The 22,636-nt window shown below is 41.5% G+C and overlaps 3 protein-coding genes across 6 annotated transcripts; 1 reads left to right on the forward strand and 2 right to left on the reverse strand.

Moving 5' to 3' along the window:
* Positions 1-1,078: 1,078 nt before the first annotated feature.
* LOC133897245 (protein trichome birefringence-like 14) lies at positions 1,079-4,386 on the reverse strand. Of its 4 annotated transcripts, XM_062337893.1 has the most exons (6): positions 4,253-4,383; positions 4,012-4,130; positions 3,298-3,523; positions 3,072-3,188; positions 2,463-2,658; positions 1,079-2,391 (listed from the first exon to the last, which is right to left on the reverse strand). In XM_062337893.1, the coding sequence occupies exons 3-6, from the start codon at positions 3,452-3,454 to the stop codon at positions 1,563-1,565; spliced, it is 1,299 nt and encodes a 432-aa protein (XP_062193877.1). In that variant the 5' UTR covers positions 3,455-3,523; positions 4,012-4,130; positions 4,253-4,383; the 3' UTR covers positions 1,079-1,562. The 4 variants fall into 4 exon arrangements, with proteins under 4 accessions (XP_062193877.1, XP_062193876.1, XP_062193879.1 ...); XM_062337892.1 differs by lacking the exon at positions 4,012-4,130 and having other exon boundaries at positions 4,253-4,386; XM_062337895.1 differs by lacking the exon at positions 4,012-4,130 and having other exon boundaries at positions 3,298-3,548; positions 4,253-4,375.
* A 3,820-nt stretch (positions 4,387-8,206) lies between these two features.
* LOC133897247 (uncharacterized) lies at positions 8,207-8,915 on the reverse strand. The gene has a single exon (XM_062337896.1). It carries the CDS (start codon positions 8,745-8,747, stop codon positions 8,325-8,327), a length of 423 nt encoding a protein of 140 aa, XP_062193880.1. The 5' UTR covers positions 8,748-8,915; the 3' UTR covers positions 8,207-8,324.
* Positions 8,916-17,223: 8,308 nt separating this feature from the next.
* LOC133897665 (cleavage and polyadenylation specificity factor subunit 3-II) lies at positions 17,224-22,188 on the forward strand. The gene is made up of 13 exons (XM_062338460.1): positions 17,224-17,504; positions 17,596-17,782; positions 17,876-17,948; positions 18,373-18,490; positions 18,606-18,679; positions 18,803-18,939; positions 19,434-19,497; positions 19,854-19,919; positions 20,097-20,166; positions 20,245-20,349; positions 20,705-20,846; positions 21,015-21,111; positions 21,584-22,188. The coding sequence occupies exons 1-13, from the start codon at positions 17,480-17,482 to the stop codon at positions 22,106-22,108; spliced, it is 1,683 nt and encodes a 560-aa protein (XP_062194444.1). The 5' UTR covers positions 17,224-17,479; the 3' UTR covers positions 22,109-22,188.
* The last annotated feature ends 448 nt before the right edge of the window (positions 22,189-22,636 follow it).

Below are 22,636 nucleotides of genomic sequence, written 5' to 3' on the forward strand. Positions count from 1 at the left end.
GTTTCTCAAATAAAGGGGGCCGGATAGGAGGTCGGTTGGAGACCGTTTTTTATCGTTTTTCCTCAAATATAGGATAGGGGGTGAGAAGAGGGCTCGGTTGGAGATGCTCTTAGAGCATCTCCAACCAAACCCTCATATTTGATCCCCTATTCCTCTTATTTAGGGGCTCCTCATCCAGATTTCATCCTCTATTTATCAACATGTTCCAACCGACCTCTCATATTTGACCCCCTATATTCGAATCACCTCTATTTTATTAATATCCGGTAACTCTCTCTCCTCTCTCTCCCCTCTCTTCCTCTCTCTCTCTCCTCTCTCCCAAATGAGGGGTTGGATGAGGAGCTCCTAGATGTAGGAGGTGAGGGAGGAGATTTGAGGGCTCCTCAAATAAAGGGGGTCGGATAGGGGGTCGGTTGGAGATCGATTTTTATCGTTTTTTTCTTAAATATAGGATAGGGGGTGAGAAGAGACTTGATTGGAGTTCTTTGCAGTGTTTTCACCCTGTACCTCTACTCTAGTGCTTCGAAAGATCTGAAGTGGTAGTATTATGGCATTTAACAGGGGTATTTATAGTCCAATATCAATAATCATTTTTCAGATTTATCACTTCCCTGGCCTCCATTTTCGAAAAACAGGTCCAAAAGCAAGGAGCTCGTCAACATCAAAAACAATTTTTCTGTCATTATTCTGAAAAAGAGGATAACTGCATCTTCAGTACCTACATAAAGTTGACTCATCAACTGACAGAAGTAAGGCAGTTGACCCTTTCTTTTCAGAACAATAGGCGTAGATCTTACTCCCTCCATTGATTTTTACAAGGTGTCAATGGACTTCGAGTCACGTTTTACAATTTTGACCAGCAATTAATCCAGCAAGATGTATATTCATTGACAAAATTATATACATTCCATATGCTCATGATTTTGTACTTGTGGTTCTTATGAAAATATATAGAGCAACAATTCAATAACTACACTTCTAGAAATAGAGGGAGTGTACTCCAGTAGGAGCGATAATGCAATAATACATAGAGCGGCAATGGCAAGCTATCTAGAAGCTACATTGGTTATACGAGATGCACGGAATATCAAGTCAACTATCAGTTTTTTGAAATGTCACACATACAAGGAGTTTGAACCTTTGAGGTCACAAAAATCAGTGGACGTTTCCACTTTTAAGGTTTAACTAAATAAGCTTATAGCATTTTGATCAACTTGTATGAACATTTTTCTGAAGAATATATGCTGCATATGGTAAACTGTGGTAGGATTTTACAGTAAGAGAAAAAAAATCGATGTGCCTGGGGAGAACACTCAGTAGTCAGTAGGGCTCTGCAGCATCTGGATTCCATATCTGTTCTGAAAGGAAGTTGGAAGAATCTGAACCAAACTGTAATTACTTCTAGAAAGCAATGCTATCATCTTGACACTGTAAACAACTCTAAGGATGACCAAAATTCCGTAAATACACTGCTATGGTCTACACAGATGGTCACCCTATACTGCTGCACCAACAGAAGACTCTTGTGGCTCCAAAAAAAATCCCATTACTACCATGTGATACTAAATATGTGCAAAGAGGAGCTCATTCCACATATCTGGTATGCCAGGAAGGCACCAGTGCAAGCAATCGTGAATTCCTGTTGAAGCTTTAAAAGTAGAGTTTGAGATATGCCCCTCGTCTCTTAGTTGTGAGATAGCAGTGATATCCAAGAGCTTAACCCGAGTTCCGTTCACAGCCCTTTCTGCAGGTAAATCACTTGAATGATCCTGCAATACCTCACTTCCATTAGACAAGGGAATGGTATTACCACAGGTTCCACCTGTGTTCCAGTCGCCATTTACAAAGTGCCTTGGTGACATTGTCCTAAGGAAAACTTTCAACTGAGGATGCCGCACAATTTCTGAATCCATCCATCTGGCAATACTATGCAGTGTAAGATTTTTTGCACGGTTGAGGTCTGCAAGTCTACCTTTGCTTACAGCCTTCCCATCAGCATACAATTCCCAATGATTTCCATTGAATTTCCCTCTGTTCCAGTGATGACCTGTGTTAAGTACTAGGACATCGAACCTATTAAGATACTTCTTCAAGAATGTAACTGGCCGATCAAGATGCAATGCATAGCTGGTCACTGAACTTTCTGTGTTCAAAGGTTCCAACTCAGATAGACTAGCAGACCAGTAGAAAAGGATAGTTGTGTTAGTGGCTGGAAATCGATAAGCCCACCCATCAGGTCTTAAAGCACCTGGGGCTTTGACAAGACCATATTCCCATCCAACATCTTCAACCTCTGGACTGTATTTGCCACCAGTTGCTATACACATCATTGACTGAAATTGCTGCCTGCCGAGTGAATCACCAACAAAAGCAAGAGTTTTATGTTTCATCCTATAAGCATCAAAATATGTTAGAACAAATCCAGTCTTCAAGAAGATGCACATCAAAATGGAAATAAATACCTTTTTAAAAAGTTAGGCCCTGTAAACTCAGGCATCTCACAATTGCGTGGCTGCCATCGGAACTTCTCATAGAAGAAATCTGCACGTCGCATCATTCGACAAGCCCACATTTTCGAGAGCCATTGCTTGCACTCATTACCGGAATACAGTGGCCTCTTTTCATCTGCTACCCACTTCCCCTTAGCATAGTTGCAATCTATGAAGACATAACAACAATATATGAGGCAAGGGCAAATAATCTTAAGGCTACAGACACACCGTGCACAAAAATGGTCAGGTTTTCATGTTCGCAGAAAGAGCGCTATCATCGGAAACAAATTATGACTTGACTTCCAATGCTTGAGGTGAATGAACAAGAATGCAGTGGCACCCCTCTGCATTGTTACTGCCAGGGATGTAACAACATTCTATTATGCAAAGGCAAGTAGCCTTCAATATTTAACGCTTAAAACATGGACAAACTGCAAATTTTAGGTTTGAAACAAGCACTGCTATCAGGAGAAAGTGCCTTCGAAATGATTGTGGTGAACCAACAAGCATGCAGCGATAGTGGGACAAATCACAAAAAAAAAAAAAAGATATCAAGTAACATACTGCAAAAGTGATTACCTTTGTTCCGTTTGGTCTTACTTTTTTTAGCGTGGCTCCTGGAATCTGGACCTGAATGCCCAACTAGGGGTGATAAATCATGTCCAAGATGTTCTTGCTCCTGCTGTGGTAGAAAACCTGATGCCAAAGGGGCATACAGAAAACAAGTCAACCAACAGAGACAAGAGTAGATTCTGAATCGGTAAAATCAACAGGCAATTAAAGTAGCATACAGATTTCAGACTACCTTGAGAGAAAACGTTTATTTGGTCTGGTGTTGTGTTGAAGATTGTGAGGACTGGGGCTCCTCCCAGTAACAAAACAATAATCGGCACAGCGAGGAGAACTACAAGGACGAAGCATAGCTTGTTCACAAAAAGCCTATGCAGACAACCGCCTTTCATCCCAGGAAGGCAGCATAAGACCTATCTGGCTCCTCCAAGTTAATCCTATACTGCTCTAAATTGAAGTCCCTGCAGATGAGAAGAGCCAAGAAACCTGCACAGTTCAGGTTCAGTTTTTTACAGAAACAGTATACGTTCTTGGAAATTTATCATAGATGAAAACAGCATCAAGATAACCAATTTGAGAAGCACACAAAGAGAACTTCAGACTTCATCAATGCATAAACGCTCACTAGTTTTAAATTCTAAAACAGCTAGCTAATAGTGCATGGTTGGCAGAATGTTTTAATATATACATGAAAAACACCATGGGGAGGTAAACAGCAAGCACTGAGCTTAAAACGCCGATCTCCTTTCCCATTCTAAACAGTTGTAACACCAACAACCGGTGTACTGAAACCAGACAACACGGCCTTGTGCTGATCAATACCGGTAATTTCTTCAAGGGTCACTCTAATTCTCCAAACGAGACTCTCAATTGCGGAATTCAGTTACTAAATGCAACGAAAGAGAGTTTCCTGATCAAATCCGCGCAAGAACATGCATGGCCGGCTCACCGGATCCAAAATTAGACGCCCAATCGAATCGCATTGAGCATTAGCAAGGGGTACGGCCGTGGTCGACCACCATGGACGAGGAGATCCACCGCCGCAAGACGAGAGGACGACGATAACCGCTGCGAATTTCCAGGAACATGAGGAAACATGCAGAATCCGAACCTACAAGCTCTGCCCTAGGAACAAGAACCAGAATTGAGCGCGCGAGTTGGCAGCACGCCAGAGTATTAGGCGGGCTCACCTGCTAGTGGGGCCGGCGCGAAGAGCGTCGGCGCCGCCGGTGGTGCCCCCGGCGACGTCGCGAGCGCAGGGAAGACAGAGGGGGAGGGAGAGAGAGGTGACACGAGGGACGACGGGAGAGAGTGAGAGGAGGAGGAGGCGGGCCGCAGGGGCAGGTGGTGCGGGGCCCACATGTCATCGGCAGTGGCCACGTGTGGGCGTCGGTTCTGCGATGTGACGACCCACTGGCAACAGCAACACGCGTGTGGGTGCGGTTGGTGCGTGGTGTTCGATGGGCTGCACGGGATCGTTGCCAAAGTATCCAAGCAAACGCAGCGTGAAGGGCACGAGGCGGTTGGGCGATTGTGGCTTCGAAGATCGGCTAAGAACATCCCAGCTATTTTCCTTATATTTTGTTTTTTCTAATTTTCTTCTCAGATCTTATTTTTTATTTTTTTTCGAAGAGATTTGTAAAAGGAAAAGAAAGATAATTCCATATCGGAGGGAATGAGTATGAGAATCCGTTCGTGAAGAGAACCGTAAATAAAAATTATTGTAGCGTTGAAGGAAACGAAAATTCCTTCGCAAAAAAATTCTAGGTCGTGAAGGGAATCCGTTGGGTATGATCTAAGTAACATTTTTGCTTGTGCACCGCCAACCAAGGCCGATGCATCAATCGTGACAATTTACCTAAAATGAATATGGTGAGCAGTTGAGATAAAGCAAATAAGAACTTCGACCAGAATAATCGAATATCATGTTTGATGAAATGCATGGTGAAGTTCTTGATTGGACCTTCCTCGACAATTTAACGAGGAGTAAAGCTAGAACCAAAATGACAGTGATATACTTACTTCGTTATACATGTAGCAATATGTGTAGATATAGTTAGGTTGTTTTTTCAGTGGATAGTTTTAGGTTAAAGGAGAAATACTAAAGTCAATGTGAACCAACTACTATTAAAATTTTGTTTTACCACATATGTACTGTAACTAAATTTTTGTTTTACCCTGGCATAAGTACATTCTCTAGCCTCATGTGCTTCGCGCTAGATGTCATGCGAATGCAAAGGGTATCTAAAGTTTAGAGGGTCTCAATGGAAGGTCTAGTTTAATTTGTAAGTTATATGTGAAGTATTTTCTAAGTTGTAATCCACCTTGAATAATAATCACATATATAAAGATAGAATACATTTTAACTCCGTTTGCCAGTGTTCAATCAAACTAACTGGAATTTCATCACAAAAAATATAAATGCAACTTTAAAATATTCTTCTTTCTTTTTGTGAGGTTTTACAATCATGGATGCGGTTAACCACGCTGTTCACCGTTTCTTCATGGCAATGCCATACTTCTTTTCTTTTCAGCTCGATCTCTGTTTAACAGCCAACCGCTTTCGTCTCTTTTCCAGGGCGTACTGTTCTAGAGTCCGTTATCTGCAACCCAACAGTTTTTGACAAAGGGAAGGACCATAGTTTCAGTAACTCTCTGATCATGAAGGAAAACCATGGATGCACACACATGCATGCTAAAGCTGTTCCATGTAATGACTCATTGCCACAACATAAAGTGGATGCAGTAGGTTACCCTCTCCTGAAAACCCTTCTCAAAAGTCAGTGGTCTGACCTGGCACTTTAACAACGCACGATACAACTTTGGCTTGGACAATGTACAATTGCAGAATGCAAATCCTCAACTGAAGCTCTCTGCAATAAAACCACCATGTCTGTACTGCATCTGGATCACCACGCATGTCAACCAAAGATCAAATTCTACAACCAAACACCACAAATCGTACCACCATGTCGGGGCCGTTCATCGATCATGCCCAATCATTGGTGGCCGGTTCTAGAAACGTGGCTGCTGCATTATTGTTGACCATCCAAAGGTTGATGTGCAGTATCAAGATGCTTTTGCTCGCAGCCGGCAACAGGATTCCAGGCATCAGATCAACTGTTGCAATGCTCATAAGTTCAGAAAGCACTATGCAAAGCCACTTTGCCTGAATGGTAGTTTTGCTTTTGATAGATTGTGTGATCTATAGAACTTGTACCCTTTTTTCCTATCAGAAACAAGGAAACACAATGGCACTACAAATCAATGAGTCCAATTATGAAGATGGGGGGAGATTCGGCATTTTGACAATAACCTTTACTTTTTGTGTAGTTCCTTATGCATGTGGTTGTTCTTTCTTTTTAGACAAGGATGTCCTAATTCCCGCAGTATGAGCAGAAATGCATCTCAAAGGGAAGCAAGACATGTAGTTATAAAAAGACACGAGAATGATCTAACGTTTATAATTTACACGATTTGTGAATGAATGCACTAATGTGTGAAAAATAAATAATAAGAGGTACCACAAAGAATGTCTGTATGTAGCTCTCAAAAAGAAAAGAATGTCTGTATGTAGAGAAGGAAACAAAAGCCTAATGAATCAACTATAGTTAGGAAGTCGGTTAAATAGAATTATAGTTAGGAAGTCAGGTAATTTGAATAGACACTAATAGGGCTAGATCATCAGTTGTGTCATTTTCCATAATTCTAAGACTTATGTTCAGCATCTTATGGAATTCTTATAGCCACTTTCTGAAACTAGCTTGTCCTGTCAGAGTGTCAGTTCCTCTGGTCATTAAACCAAAGAATTTCAGAAAATTACTAAACAGCTACTACCTACTGTATTATCATTTTGCTATTGAACATGCAAATGTTATATTTCTTTGGTTTGGAATGGGATACCCCCATTTCATTAGAAATATAACAGAAAAATGTGCTTACTAGAAATGAGGATAAAATGATAAGAACAAGAACCATAGCCACCTAACTTGTAGTCGAGTAACTAAGGACAGCTTTATGACAGCGAATATGATATTTCTGGTACATTATTTGCTTAATACCCCTTTCTAAAATTACACGATGTGTTTTCATAACTGGGTAAAGAGCAAAACTGCATAGGCCTCCTATTAGCAAGTGCTATTGAAGAAATGCACATCACTTCCTTTTCTCAACCACCCACAGGTTCTGCACTGGGTGACAAACCAAGAGAGCTTTGCACTAGATCCCCATTTGCTAGTGAATCATAAAGAAGAGAACCATAAGGGCTAAAAGCTTCCATCTAGTTTGTGCTCAAAGAATATGCTAAGTAGATCCCTTTCATGGCGAGCCTACAAAAAGCCTAGTGCTCTCTCGCATGCTAATCCATTACATCTTGCGGTATCACCATCTGAGCCATCCTCACGTTAACCTTGGAGTTGAGGAATTCATTTCTCATGGCCTCCATATTCGTCAGCTGTTCTCAAATCCATTCCATGGACACTGCTAGTAAGAGAATCCTTGGATGATCACAGGGTGGTTGTGCCTGAAAGCCCACAGCGCATAGGGCAACCTAGCATCTTTGGCGGAGTCTTGTATGTCTCCTTGAATCGATTATAAAATATACTACAGCTTGAGTTCATCTATTGTTGTCAACTTCTATATTGCAATGATCACTTGTTTGAAAACTAGTGATATTGCCTCTTATTATATGTTCCCTATGTGTGTTGCAGTGTTCTTTGATCATATAAGGCCATGAGTTACCTTATTACCAGTCAAGTGAGCAACTTTGTTTTTTATTTTTTCCGCTATGGTATCTCAACCTTTCTGCGAAAAGGAGACTAAAATGTTGCATTTCTCTTCATGTTTACTTGTGAAATCAATCCACATCGGACAATCTCTCACCATCTTAATCGTGTAGCCTTGTAGGAATAATCTCATCTCATGCAAATTAAATTAAAACATTAAACATGAGCGAACAATGTATCAATTCTTGATTATGTTCATGTTTACTTTCTGGAACCTATCCAAATCGGACAATCCCTCATCTCATAGCAGTCAAATTAGTAATAATCTCTCAGGTTCTGTTTCATCTCATAGCAGTTGAATTAGAGAACACTTAAATTATTATCCATTTTGGAAATCCCAAGTGCAACACATTTATCACATCCAGCTCCAACTAGCGATTGCTCATTTATTCTCAAGTCACAACAGTATTCACTACACAGGTGCAACACATTTATTTTGTTCACCCAGCAACCACCAAACTGACCTGACCAGTAACCACTACTCCGCCGCCGCCGCCTCCGCCTTGGAGAAACCGGCGATGTCGCTGCGCGCGAACCAATCCTCCCAGTTCCTCCCGTCGGCGCGCCTGTACTCGACGTGCGCCAGGGTGCCCGGGTCGACGCAGGCCACCGTCACCGCCACGCCGTCCGGGTTGGACCTCGGGGTGTAGAACGAGGTGATGCCGCAGACCTTGCAGAAGGTGTGCTTGGCCGTGTGCGTGCCGAAGGTGTAGGTGGTGAGGGACTCCTCCGCGCCGGGGTCCAGCCGGAACTTGGCGGCGGGGACGACGAAGTGGGTGTTCCCGCGCATGGAGCAGTCGGAGCAGTTGCAGATCCACGCCACCACGCTCGCGGGGGCCTCCACTCGCCACCGCACGCGCCGGCAGTGACACCCGCCGCTGTGGACAACCTCAGATCCCATCGCGTGATCAGCGAAACCAGAGAGCTTCAGTTCTTGGCGTTTTGCAGTTGGCTTCGTACCCCGCTGAGCTCTGGTTTCTTCTCTTCGCGAGAATATTGGGCACAGCTTGTGTAGGAGAGAAAGGGGCGGTCGGAAGAAGCGTGGAAATCCTCGCTCACCTGAGCGGGTGGGTACCCGCTAGGGGTGAAATAGATTGAATATGTATGAAATTGATTTGGGATAGTTTGATTTATTATATTTTAATTTAAATACGAATACGGATTCAGATACTCTCGGTGCAATACAAGATGGATAGTCCGAATTTAAATTCGCATTCGGATATCTACTCAATCTTCGAAATTCATGTCTGGAATTTAAATTTTTGATAAAATTTGAATGAAATTTGGTAAAAATTGACTAAAATTTATTCTAATTTGATTTGGATAGAATTTTAGAAATTTGGTTCGAAATTCATGTCGAAAATTTAAACTTTTGGCCAAATTTGACTGGAATTTGATAAAAAAATTGACTGAAATTTGATCAAATATGACTGAAATTTGTTCCAATTTGATTGGGCCGGAATTTCGCTTACCTTCTAAAATTTCTAAAACTTTAGCAAAATTTGGTTCCCTTGTTGGCGGATACGGATACGAATCGGATATATCTCGAATTCGGATATCTATATTTAAATCTAAATCTCGAAAACGAATTCGGATGTATCCATTTTAGTATCTATTTCAGAAACGAATACGAATATGAATATCCATATTCGTGTTTTAATGGATATGGATATCGGATAATTTGGATAGACAGCCATCCATTTCCATCCCTAATAGCCGCCGAGCTGCGCCGATACCACGTGCTCCCCTCGCCTCAGGAGTCGAGAGTGACGACTGGGTGAGTGGGAAGATGACGGGAAAGAGAGAAGGGACGGCGTCGGTTGGGCTGGGCTGGGGCTGAGATTATAGGGTCTGCAGGCCCAGTTAGCTAGTTGTGACCAATCACACTGTTTGCCGAATATACCCTAACGGAGGCCCCGATCGAGGATAATTTTTTATTTCTATATTTTCTAAATTATATATCAAAAACTATGCAACCATTTTTAATTGGGCAGAAATATACTCCTCCCATTCATTCAGTGCATTCAGTGGGTATGAAATAAAAATCGCTCATTAAACGAACAGAACGATAAAAAATCGTTTTCTTATTAGACGACCTTACTTCCCGTCCAATCATAAAATTAGATATGGCCACGATGGCTTACTATATTGCCACAGTTGTGAAATTAACTCCCGCTTTCCCGGAATTGGCGCGAGAGATAAAAATTGCTCACTAAAGGGTCGTGGTGCTTCAGTGCTACTGGGCAACATCATCTTTTCTGCATCATCTCTTATTTGCATCACATCACTGACTCGCTGCACACTTCTCAGATTACACAATATCAGGGATAGTAATTTATTTTGACTCCTTGTTTAGCCGTGAGTAAATATCCAAATAGAATAAGATATAGATAGTATTTGATACCTATATGCACATTTATATGTAGAAAACACTATCCGACAGATATTGATATGGATAAGGCATACACATACCCACAAAATCTGTACACCTAGATAGATTTATGATTAGTGGATCATTCCTCTAAACCATAGCATTTTACATCGTATAAATACCTAAGCAGCTAAGCTCTCTACTCTTCAACCTCTCCCCTCCCCCTTGCACCACTCGCAGCTGCTCAGCACGCTGCCCCTGCGCCTCTGGCCGATGACCTGAGCTCCCGACTACCCCATTGGTGCCACGCCCCTAGTAGCCCGCATCGCCCAGCCCCGTGCCATGCCGCCCGCCCTGGCCCGCCCCACTGCCCTGTTGCGTCGCCACCCTGTCACCTCGTGTCGACCCACTGTGTTGCCCCACCCTAGCCTGCTCCATTACCCCGTCGCGCTGCCGCCCCACCCTGACCAACTGTGAGGAACGGTAACGTCCTAAGAGAGGGGGATGAATTAGAACACTTAGAAATTAATGGCTCCAAAAACTTCATAAGATAAATCTATCTCAATTTCTATTTAAATACGCTCTAGATTTTATATAGTGTGTCTACTCTACCGTTCAAGAGGATTACAACCTACTTTAGCAAGGTAAATTATAAATATGTAAATGTGGAAACGTAAATAAGGTAGAGAGACAAACTCGGTATAAGGGATTTTTATCTCGTGGTATCGATGGCACATAAACCATCCATAGTCCATGTTGGAGCTTCACAAAGGATATGCTCCCGGTTTTCAAGTCTCTTCCGGTCACGGCTCTTGAGCTACCAAGTCATCAAGACAAGGCATCAAACACGATGAGCCACTAAGCTACCAAGGCGAGGTCTCACTCTAACATCTCTTTCGGTCACTTGTACATCGTCTTCACTTCGGAGCTTTAGTCACAAAGACAAGAGTTTCTGCGTCCCTGTACAATCTTCTTGTCGTCGCTCCACACCAAGTCGGAGGGTCAACAAGTTATCGGTGAGTCACAAAGACTCAAAGGCGTCAGCGTATCTCTCGGTACATGGTTGGATCACTCCTTGATCCACTCTATAGGTTGCAGCACCTAGCAACACTTCTCTTTAGACCTATAAGCACTAATCACTCTCTAATGATGTACTTAATCGTCTTGAATGAACACTTTTAGCACTTTGATGGCTTGGATGTCTTTTCAAGTGTATATGAGCTTCATCTGGACTCCAGCACCTTCAAATGAATGAGTGGAGGGGTATATATAGCCTCAACCCTGCGGACTAGCCGTTATCCTAATGACTCAACTTTACTGTAAACACCAGATGATCCGGTGACAACAGTAATACAAGCACCGAATCATCCGATGTATACATCAGTGGATACTAGCCGTTGGAACTCCACTCAAATTTTTTCTGATCACCGAATTATCCGGTGTATACTCCATATCTATCATCAGACTATCCGGTGTGTATACCTTAGCCTAACCAAGTCACCTTCTTCACTGTTCAACTGTCCAGTGTCTATATCTTCTGATCACTGAACCTTTCGGTGTGTAGAACTTCGTCGTTTCTGGATTTTTCACATACTCTGTTAAATGCTCTAGTGAAGCCTTCGGTGTGCATATTTTCATTATCGGACTATCCGGTGAGTTGATCTTTGAACTTCCTTGGTTGAAAAGTCTCTCTGCAACAAAATGCTCCAATGGGATCTTTCTTTGAACATCGAACTATCCACTGAGGTCTTCATTTCCTTCTTCTGAGTAAAAATACTCCGATGTGTGTAAACTCTTGAGCACCAGACCTTTTCAGTGAGAACAAACTAATTTCATCGCAGTTTTCTACCCTTCTAGAAAATGCTCCGGTGTGTATACCTTTGGTATCACTTGACTATTCAGTGTAGTCATTTTATGTGAGACTTCTCTAATTCAATCAAACTCTGTCTCAGCTTTGGTGGCTTCTTCATGTATTGCATTCACAAGACATACTAACATATATTTTTGGAGGAGAGGAAGGGACGGTCGGAAGAAGCCCCGTCGCCCCACGGATAAACAAGTATATCCGTAGGCGACGAGTTTGGAGCCGACCTTTTTCTCACAGGTGTTCGTGGGTATGCCCATCGGTAAGTACGTGTCGCCGTCCAACAGGTAAATAGGTATACCGCGGGCGATGGGTTTAGGATCGACCCTTCGCCCACGGACATTTACGGTAGGTAAAAAATCGACGAGTACAGATATAAGTAAACACTACTCGTACCCGTCGTACCCGATTATCATCTCTACTCTGCATACATATGCAAAGGTGAAGCATGGAAAATAGATTAGTCTTATATATTTGGGGTTCTAGATCTAATTTATAGTGTGACATATGATAAAAATTACTATAAAATTTATGATTGAGGGAAAAAAACATGTGTGATGAAAAAAAATTACCACATATTATACTATAAATTAGATCATAACCCAAAATACATAAAACAAGATCCCATAGGATTATTTCCGTGAAGCACCACGTTTCTTGTTGCAAGAGATATGCTGTGAACAGGTTCGTGATTCATCTCTTTTCTCGGTACGTCATATAGAAAACCGATCGATTGGCAGGATCGGCTCAGGTAGCTGGCAGAAGTTCAGAAGTCTTTGATGGAAGTCTTTTAGCAATTGTTTGATTTTGTTTGATAGAGTTTTATCTTTTAGCTTTACCTTAGATTTTAAAATTATAGGTTAAAATAAAATAATTTAAGTATCAGTTTTTAGTTTAAAATAAAAATAATATGACTCATCTAAATATTATCAATATACCTATACATCTAGCTCTAATTTTTTTTTGACTCATCTAGTAATACCTAACTCCATGAATTTTTTGACTTGGAGCTTTTCCAAACTGAGCCTTTGTATTGATGTAGGTCCAGCTTTTCTTTTAGACTTTCACACTCGAATCCTGGTCAGGACCAAGTTGTTGCATAATATTGCTTCATAAATATATTATCGCATAATTACATGTGAGATTATCACTGTAGTTTCATTCACCATGCTGTGACTTTGCTACTGACGGGCGAGGGGTCATTTTCCTAGCTGCACCCCGTAGTTGACCGCACCCTCTCTCATTATCGGAGTCGAAGTGAGTGTTTTCTTTCTCCTCTTTTCTCCTTGGCGATTGATTATTTTGTGAGGGTATGGTGAATGGTGAATGGTGAAACCCATGTGGACCTAGGTCAGAGGTACGTGGGGGGGGGGGGGAGAGGAAGGGTACCACAGAACACCTCTTCGGATGGCGGGAGGCTGGTACTGCATGGCTCATGCCACTTCCCACCCATTGGATGGGCTTAATGTATCTCTGCAGCCCTCTTCCTATCCATGTTGGCATTCACATCAACTTACGCCATCTCCAGCAGAGGAGTCATTTTTCAGATTCGGGCGCTACAGTATTGCGGAGAGAGAACTCGGACCTGCAAATTTGCGGAGCTACTGTAGCACATGTAATACTGTAGCGGTACTGTGGCACACTGGTAACCGAGACTGACAGTGAGTCCAGAGGAAGGAAACAATGTCTGTTACTGTAGCATTACTATAGCAACACTGTAGCTGTACTGTTCGCAGAGGAGACCCGAGAGAGAAAAAGAGTAGAAGGTAGAAAATAGGGTAGCTGTTAGAGATGAAAAAAATAAGGGATACTGTAATAGTGATAGGGGATGCTGTAATAGTATTTTTGAGGATGAAAATTTGAGATAGCTGTTGGAGATGGCCTTACGGTCTATTCAGTTGGTGAGAAGTAAAAATCATTCATTAAACGGCGGAGTCTATTTTTGTCAAATTCTAAAACAACTGCATAGTTTTGTAATTTTCTTTTTAAAAAATATAGAAGAAAAAAAATCCCTGATCGAGGGGTATTATACTTCATGTATGGGATAATTAGCCATGCACACCTCTTTTGGCGTGGCCCACCAAAACAAATGCACCCCCGCCAATGTCATGATGGCTTAGCTTTCCACGGGCCTTTAAAAAAGTTTTCTTATGATATCATTTTAGCATTAAATTCTCTTAATATATTATCGATAAATCATCATCACTATTAATTATTGCCGTTAATATTGATGGTTTTCGTAAATAGTATCGTCTGAGCATGCATTACAAAATAAAAGATGATGAAATAAGATACTTTTGGACTTCATTAGAAAAGAGATGATGATCCATCCCGAATTGGGCCACTTGTGGCCCAAGCCAGAATGTTGTTTCACGGTACTGTCCCCCGGGGGCCCTCTAGAGCCATCCAGGGCCAATGGATTTTCTCTTACGCAAGTCTTCTAGAAGCTACTTTATCCACCGATGGAAAATATTCCAAAAACATCAATATAAAATCTAGAATCATTGGATATTTAGACTTATATTCAAAAGTATATCTCAAGAAATCTATGTGTATCGGGACCACATGGAAGCACCTGAACATCTTATAGAAGGAGAGAAACCGACATACCAAAAGGTGGCGACCACCAGCACAGGGGCTAGTGTGTGCCCCACAGTACCCCTTCCCTCTGTGCCGCACAACATAGCTAGGTTTTGCCCCTAGTGGCAGCCACTGCCTTCGAGCACTATAAACAAGGCCCCCATCGGCATCCCAGGCATAGAATGTCTCAAGTCTAGAGCCAATTTTGGCGAAATTTGCCCCGCTTTAGCTTTAGTTGTCTAAACTAATTTAGTCTAGTCTAGACGATCTAGTTAGACCTTCGAGTTCTAATTAGATTGAGGTTCAAAGCCGTATCTACTGCCATCAAGGTATGCCATAATAGTGTTTGCATCTATTATTTCAATGAAGTGGTATATGCTTTTATCTTGAGCTAGCGATCTTGTTTTTTTTTATCAATCCTGGTTAACATGAGTATATTTTATTCTTTATCTAATTCATGATTAGCTAGTAGATGTAATCATGGTGATTAGATCTATTAGTCTAAATAATCATGACAATCAAGGTGTAACCTAAGTAGGCACGTCGCTAGTATTTACTAAGCTTAACTTGGTTGGAACATCTATGATAGATCTTGGATTTCTACCAGCCTTATAAACTTTCAGAAGTTGTTTAGTGTTTTTTAGTTGCGAGTCTATCTGCTTAGGTTGTATTGACTAAAAAACGAGAGAATTAAATTACTCTACAACGCAACTGAGAACTAGGAGAGTCTACAAGGGTGTATTATGTGATAATCTAGAAAAATAATAGATTTAAAGATGTTTCTCATATATCATGCAATAATATCTTTTGGTTAAGAACCATAATTATTAGTTACCAAAATAGAACTTAATGCATATCTAATTGAGGTTTGTGCATCTATCTTTTGTGTTGTATCGGCTTTCTCACAACCGTTAGAACCATCCATCATTCTCTTATGCAATTACATTCATAAGTAGAGTTAATTTGGTAGTGTAAAGTAGTTATTTCTATTTGGTTTACTTGTTGATTCTTGTGGATATGATAAATTTAGAATGTTCCATGTGAAAGGCTACAGATGACTCATGTGCTTGCGGTAGTAATATTATGCGCATAACTAGCGTCAACTCTCACTAATGTAATCCAGCCCCTTCTACGATCCCATGACCTCACAGAAAAATGTTCCAATTGTAGAACAAAATATTCCAACTTGGGAAGCAAAATGATTTGGATGCAGAGGTTAAATGTTCCATGTTAAGATCCATCTTCGTCTTCTTCCTCCTCATCGACAACTCCTGGTCGTGTAACCTCCTGGTCGCTCCACCACCTCCCTTCCTTGATCGTGACGAGGTGTGGGGGATCATGGAGGTGGTGGCAACACACGACAAGGGGTGGATGAGCAGAGGCGAGGGAGTGGGAAATGGAGGAGGGCGACAGGAAAATGAAGATGAAAGTGGCGACTAGCTAAAGTGGGGAGAGAAGCGAGAGAAGCTCATCGATGGGAACGGAGGGGTGTGCAAACAGTTGTCTGCAGTCAGATACACAACATATATGATTCACGCCCCAACGTTGTGACATTTTATTGGCTAGAATGCCATGTTGATTCATTTCTTAGAGTCGGGCATGCTTGTGCTGCTACTCATGAAGTTGTCACATCCAAACCACGTTGCCGGCTAGCCCCGTTGAAAGATCAATGATCATAACATTGAATCAATATGATTTTAGTGATTAATATCAACATAGTTAATGAGGCTAATATAGTTTATTAGTATGCAAGGTTTAGTCTCATGGATGGTATATGTTGGAGGAATGATACCGCTTGGGTCCTTGTTCATTGACTTCGACAACAACTGTCAAATCTCAAAAACCAAAAATAAAGAGACTAACGTCAAGATAGGGATAATACCCTTTATACTCTGCAGGAGTTAGAGTCAAGAAGGTATAGTAAAACCTAAGACACGAAGCTCGTAGGTGAAGCCCGAAGGACGAAGAGGTGCGACAAAGCCTGAAAGACGAAGAGTGCAACAAAACCCTAAGGCCAAAAAAGGATGATGAATCCTAAAGGAAGAAGAGTCTAACAAAGTCCTGAGGCTGAAGGATGGAGGCGTGAGGACCTTCAGTGGAACCGCGGATTGTGGAGGAGAGAAGCATGTGGAAGTTGTCGCGCGTGGGGTGGGTAGCTGAGCTACGCTCAAGAGAAAAAATGCTTTCTAGTATCTGGGCGGGCGAGGACTCCTATGCACTCATTACCATTTGGGTTCTGCTAAAAAGAAAGAGAAAATAAACTATTTTTCACTAAGTAAATAATAACTAGTTCTACGATTCGTCGTCGGATACATCTAATTTCTTTCTATACCATTGAATAATAAGTTTTCTTTTCCTTTTATGCCATTATCTCTGTTAGGCAGGCTATCGACATCCGTTAAAGAGACCATTTTGACTCTATTTCAATACAATATATATTTAATTTGTTTTTATTTTAAACTGAGTGTTGAAAGACAATTTGGTCAGTAATTCGCTTCCGCATAAGTCTGAAACGGTTGTGTTGGGCTGCTATTCACATCCGCAGAAGCCGCGGCCCGTCCACGAAACTGCAGGGCCGGCCGCAATCTAACCGGCACGGCCTGTCTCTGACTCTCGCTCTCGCCTCTCGCACGCGTCCGCCGCCAACCGACCCGCCGCGCGGCACACCCCGCCGGCCGCCGGTGGCCGCAAGTCCGCACGCTTGCGTCCCTCCCGCCGCGGCACTGCTGGCCTCACTATCAGACGCACACAAACTCCACTGAGAAGTGAAACCCTTGGCCCCGGCGCCCCAAAACCCCTCGCGTGGCAGCGGCGAGCCATGGATATCGAGTGCCTCGTGCTAGGTACGCGGCGTCCTCACCTCCTCCTCAAGGACGGCTCGATTAGGATCAGACTAACGCTGCGCTGCGCGCGCCGCTGTGGGGGTGGGTGCAGGTGCGGGTCAGGAGGTGGGGAAGAGCTGCGTGGTGGCGACCATCGGCGGGAAGCGCGTCATGTTCGACTGCGGCATGCACATGGGATACCACGACCGCCGCCGCTACCCGGACTTCTCGCGCGTGCTCGCCGCCTCCGGGGCTCCCAACTTCACCGCTGCCATCTCCTGCGTTATCGTCACGCACTTGTACGTACGCGGAAACACGTCCCTTTCCTTTTCCTGGGGATTTTCTTCAGCTTCTCGCGCTATTGGTCCCTGTCTGAAGCTTGCGTTTTGCAGTCATCTGGATCATATCGGGGCGCTACCCTACTTCACCGAGGTCTGCGGGTACCACGGCCCCATCTACATGACGGTGAGCTCTGAGCCTCTGACTAACTTGTGACTACTGTTTGGGTTATAATGTGGCAAGTATTGTGGAATCTGGGTTTGGTTAAAGTAAATTGGGTTGATGTTGGATTGGGTTGTTAAAATTTGGATTTTACTGCTTCTGAGCTAGAAAGTACCGTTAGTTGCTTGCTAAACTCGCGATACTGTGGTCAGGTCCATGTGCAAAATGTATTAGTTATTTGTTCTCCAGATGTGTCAATTAGGAATTCGGTAAATTTGATGATTTTGCAATCCTTGAGTGACTATTATCTGAAATGAAGGATCTTGCATCATTGGCTAATTTGCTTGGGGTTGTTGTCTTCTTTTGTCTTTCCAGTTCTTATACGAAGCATCTATACCTCTTGATGGTTGATGTTCATCCCATAACTTTTGTCATGTACCTCAAACAGTATCCAACAAAGGCTTTAGCTCCATTTATGCTGGAGGATTATCGGAAAGTAACGGTAGATCAGAGAGGAGAGGAAGAGCAATATAGTTATGAAGATATTCTCAGGTGTATGAAGAAAGGTAACCTTAGTTAAGTTTGGAATTCTATTATCAGTCTACCTTAAAAACTGATGCTGGCACAGAAGTATACAATGTTTGATAACCTTTTTTTTGCTTGTAACATTTGACATTTCAGTCATACCATTGGACTTGAAGCAGACGGTTCAAGTAGATAAAGACCTCATGATCCGTGCCTATTATGCTGGACATGTATGTTTCTTATACTTTTTTTTGGTGCCGTATCTATTTCAGTGCTCTTTAAATTCTTTGAAGAGAAGTATTGATTTAGTTCTCTACTTTCTAATCTAGTAAAATCATCATTCTAAACTCAAGGTTCTAGGGGCTGCCATGATTTATGCAAAAGTTGGTGATGCTGCTATGGTTTACACCGGAGATTACAATATGACACCAGATAGACATCTTGGAGCAGCGCAAATTGATCGTCTGAAGTTGGATCTTTTGATAACAGAGTATGGTCCGACCTCCAATTATAAACATGTTTTTCTATTTGATGGCTGCCTTCACTTGGATTTTAACCTAGTGTTATTGTGAGTATGCCATGTTAGATGCATATGTTCTTTCTTATTTCTTAGCACCATTGGGTGAGTATGTTTTCTTTTTTGACATGTCATTTTTTGGTTGTTTTTGCTGATATCAGGTCCTAGCAACAGGTTTCCAGACTGGTACCCATCAGTCAACCAGTACCTGGCTCCTTTTGTTAGCTAGTGTGTTCACATGGAAATCATTTGGGATATAGCTGCCCTGTAAATTACCAATGTAGTTATATATTGCTTCTGAATTTAGCTTGTAATGTTTAAATAGAGTACAATGATTCTGCATTTGTTTATGATGTAACTTGTGATGGCATCGTACTGTTTTACCATTATTGTTTATGATTCAATTGGTCTGAGTGTTTTTCGTTGTGTATAATATTAAGTATCAAAATTATATTTTTTTTCTGCAGGTCCACATATGCTAAAACTATACGTGACTCAAAGCATGCCCGAGTGAGGGAGTTCTTAAAAGCGGTATGAAAACATGAATTTCCATGCTGCCAATATATTTGGTTTTATAGATTTTGGTTGCATGTGTGAAAACTATGCTATTCTATTGATGGGCTAAGCTATGATAGTATCATTTTTTATGCTGGTGGCTGGGTTTTTACATGCTTAGTATTTTCTTCTAGCACAATACCATCCAGAAAGCCAATATTCACCAAATATTAAGTGCAATTTGTGACTGTCCAAGTATCTACCTTTTAACCCTGACATTGCAGTTTAGAAATTATCTTGATTGTATTAAAAAGTCAATCCTATGAACTGTAAATACATTGAATATTTCTATGCTACATTACTTTCACCGCTTAACTCTGTGTTTTCTCTAGGTTCATAAATGTGTTTCTGGAGGAGGTAAAGTTCTAATTCCAACATTTGCTTTGGGAAGAGCGCAGGTGCCATAGTTCTCTCTTGATCATACTCTCTGAGACATATAAAACAATGATAAACTATTCACTCTTTAAATTAAATGGGTAAGTCCCTTTGGAAAATACTGTACAGGGCACACTGTTCAAAACATACTTAAATAGAGTGTCCATTTGGAAGTGACATCGTTCTGTTATGTATACCAGGAGCTGTGTATATTACTGGATGACTATTGGGAGAGGATGAACTTGAAGATTCCTATTTACTTCTCAGCTGGTATGTGTGTTTTCGTGAAATATTAACTTGCTTTTATGTATTTTCCTGTTTTATCTGAGGTTATTATTTGTTCTATAGGTTTGACCATTCAAGCTAACATGTACTACAAGATGCTTATTGGATGGACTAGCCAAAATATCAAGGACAGTTACACAGTGCACAACCCATTTGACTTCAAGCATGGTAAGTGGCTAAGTTCTTCAAAAAGAGCCTCAGCTCAATTCTATGCAGGATGAAGATAAAGTGCATATGATTGAGGGCAAGAAACTAAAATGTTCTGTTGGCAAGTAAAGAAGCTGCAATTCATCTTTTGTATTCATGCTCATAATTTGTAATAACTATGCAATACCAAATGGATACTGTGTGCTGTTACTCATTTTTTTTTTATTAAAGGGTCTTTTAATTAATCTCAAGATTAAAAAACAATAGTTGCCACTCACTTTGTATGTGGTAACCTTCATCAAAATATAAGATGTTCTGTGTTTCATTAGCAATTCACTTATGTAAGAATAACATTGGAGGTTTTTACACATTGCAGTTTGTCACTTTGAGCGATCTTTCATTAACAATCCTGGTCCCTGTGTACTTTTTGCAACACCTGGTATGATTAGTGGTGGATTTTCTCTTGAGGCATTTAAGAAATGGGCGCCGTCAGAAAAAAATCTGGTTGCACTTCCAGGGTACACCCTATAACTCTGAAAATTTCTTGTTTCTTTCATGTTTTCTAATGCTGTACTAAAATATACTTGTTTGATGATAAAGTCGCTCTTGTTCATACTGGCAAACTCTAAACATCCTTTTGTTCTCTTAAAGTGATTTCTGGTGCCACATTCATTTTTCCGATGCAGATATTGTGTTGCTGGAACCATTGGTCATAAGTTGATGTCTGGCAAACCTACGAGGATTGATTTAGACAAGGACACCCATATTGATGTCAGATGTCAGGTTGCTTTTCACTTCACTCTATACTTCCCTTAACAAAAAATTGTAGTTTTAGAAAACGCGAGGTCTTATCAAAGGAGGTGTCAAATAAATGGTCAAAATAGTTATAGTATAAACTGGTGACTTTCAGATTCAATGGTTATATTTTGTGCACCATCGAAAAGCATATAACTTGGATGTTGTCTTGACATTTGTTTGATATTATTTTTCAACATCTTGTGCCATTTTTCAACATCTTTACTATATACTTAAAAATAATAGACGCCCTGCTTTGAAGTTCGATGAATCACCTCTGATTTTCATTCTGCACGAATTAACTTCTAGTAGCTAAGTCATTCATTATACAACAAATGTCATCCCCTCACATCGAGTTGACATGTCTTCTGTTTGGAATGAGGGTAGTTAAACTTTGTAATTCGTTTCACTTCTTGTATGCTATCTCCTCACATCGAGTTGTTTTTCCTTTGTGCACCAGATCCATCAGCTATCGTTCAGTCCTCACACAGACTCCAAAGGGATCATGGATCTAATAGAATTTCTTTCACCCAAACATGTAATTCTTGTTCATGGTGAAAAGCCTCAAATGGCTTTCTTAAAGGAGAGAGTTGAATCTGAATTACGGATGCCGTGCTATTACCCAGCTAACTACGAAACTGTCTCCATTCCGACAACCCAGAATCTCAAAATGAGCGCCTCGGAAAGGTTCATTACAAGCTGCTCAGCAGAGCAAACTAGAGACAGTCTGCTAAAGGGTAACCTCATTTGTGGTAGCAGTGTGTCCGAAGTGAATAGCAGTGAAAAGCTAGCAGAGGGCATTCTTCTGATGGAGAAGCACAACACTCCGAAAATTTTGTGCGAGGATGAGCTTCTTCAGGTGCTGGGCGTGGAGAGGCATGTTGTCCAGTTTGAGCTGATGGTCTCCTCCAGAATCGAAGCAGTAGACAGTACCGATGAATCAGCACTGCAGCAAGTCAATGCAGCTGATTTTGGTAGTGACTGAAAATGTAATGAACTCCTTACTCTGGTAAAATATGCTGTTGACGAGCATTGGTCTGCTGAAATCAGACCCTTATATTTCAATTTTTAAATGATCAATCCGTAATGCAGTGCTTCCGTACTTCGATCTGTAAGACATATATGTGTATTATCCCTGAGAAATCTTTGGTTAGATTAAATTTCTACTCATATTGCTTGAATCACCATATTCGTGCATGAGGTGGCTTAGGATGGGATGAAATGGGACTCTTCTGTCTGGAACACAGAGGAGGCCAAATCCAAACGACGCCTTCAGGCTGCAGGACGCCAGGCAAAGGACCAGCCTACCCGGCCAACTTGGTATACTAGCTAGAAAGCATATCTAAACTGCAGCACATATGTATACTTAAAAGTTTTGAATTTAAAAGTTTTAGAATTTAAGATGAGTTTGATACACTTAGCTCGATTTTTACTATACTATCCCGTGGGTATGGAATACTTCAATCCAACTGAACGAGTCAGCTCTCCACCACCCCACTGACCCAACCAGCCC

This window comes from Phragmites australis, chromosome 17 (genome assembly GCF_958298935.1).
Source record: "Phragmites australis chromosome 17, lpPhrAust1.1, whole genome shotgun sequence".
Taxonomy (NCBI): Eukaryota; Viridiplantae; Streptophyta; class Magnoliopsida; order Poales; family Poaceae; genus Phragmites; species Phragmites australis.

What these genes read in the sequence shown, in the direction of transcription:
- LOC133897245 (XM_062337892.1), bottom strand. Translation starts at nt 3,454, where the DNA reads ATGAAAGGCGGTTGTCTGCATAGGCTTTTTGTGAACAAGCTATGCTTC. An exon ending in AATAAACGTTTTCTCTCAAG is followed by an intron (nt 3,189 to 3,297) that starts GTAGTCTGAAAT and finishes CTTTGGCATCAG; the next exon opens with GTTTTCTACCACAGCAGGAG. An exon ending in TAAGACCAAACGGAACAAAG is followed by an intron (nt 2,659 to 3,071) that starts GTAATCACTTTT and finishes ATGTCTTCATAG; the next exon opens with ATTGCAACTATGCTAAGGGG.
- LOC133897665 (XM_062338460.1), top strand. Translation starts at nt 17,480, where the DNA reads ATGGATATCGAGTGCCTCGTGCTAG. An exon ending in TGCGTTATCGTCACGCACTT is followed by an intron (nt 17,783 to 17,875) that starts GTACGTACGCGG and finishes TGCGTTTTGCAG; the next exon opens with TCATCTGGATCATATCGGGG. An exon ending in TCTCAGGTGTATGAAGAAAG is followed by an intron (nt 18,491 to 18,605) that starts GTAACCTTAGTT and finishes TTGACATTTCAG; the next exon opens with TCATACCATTGGACTTGAAG.
- LOC133897247 (XM_062337896.1), bottom strand. Translation starts at nt 8,747, where the DNA reads ATGGGATCTGAGGTTGTCCACAGCGGCGGGTGTCACTGCCGGCGCGTG.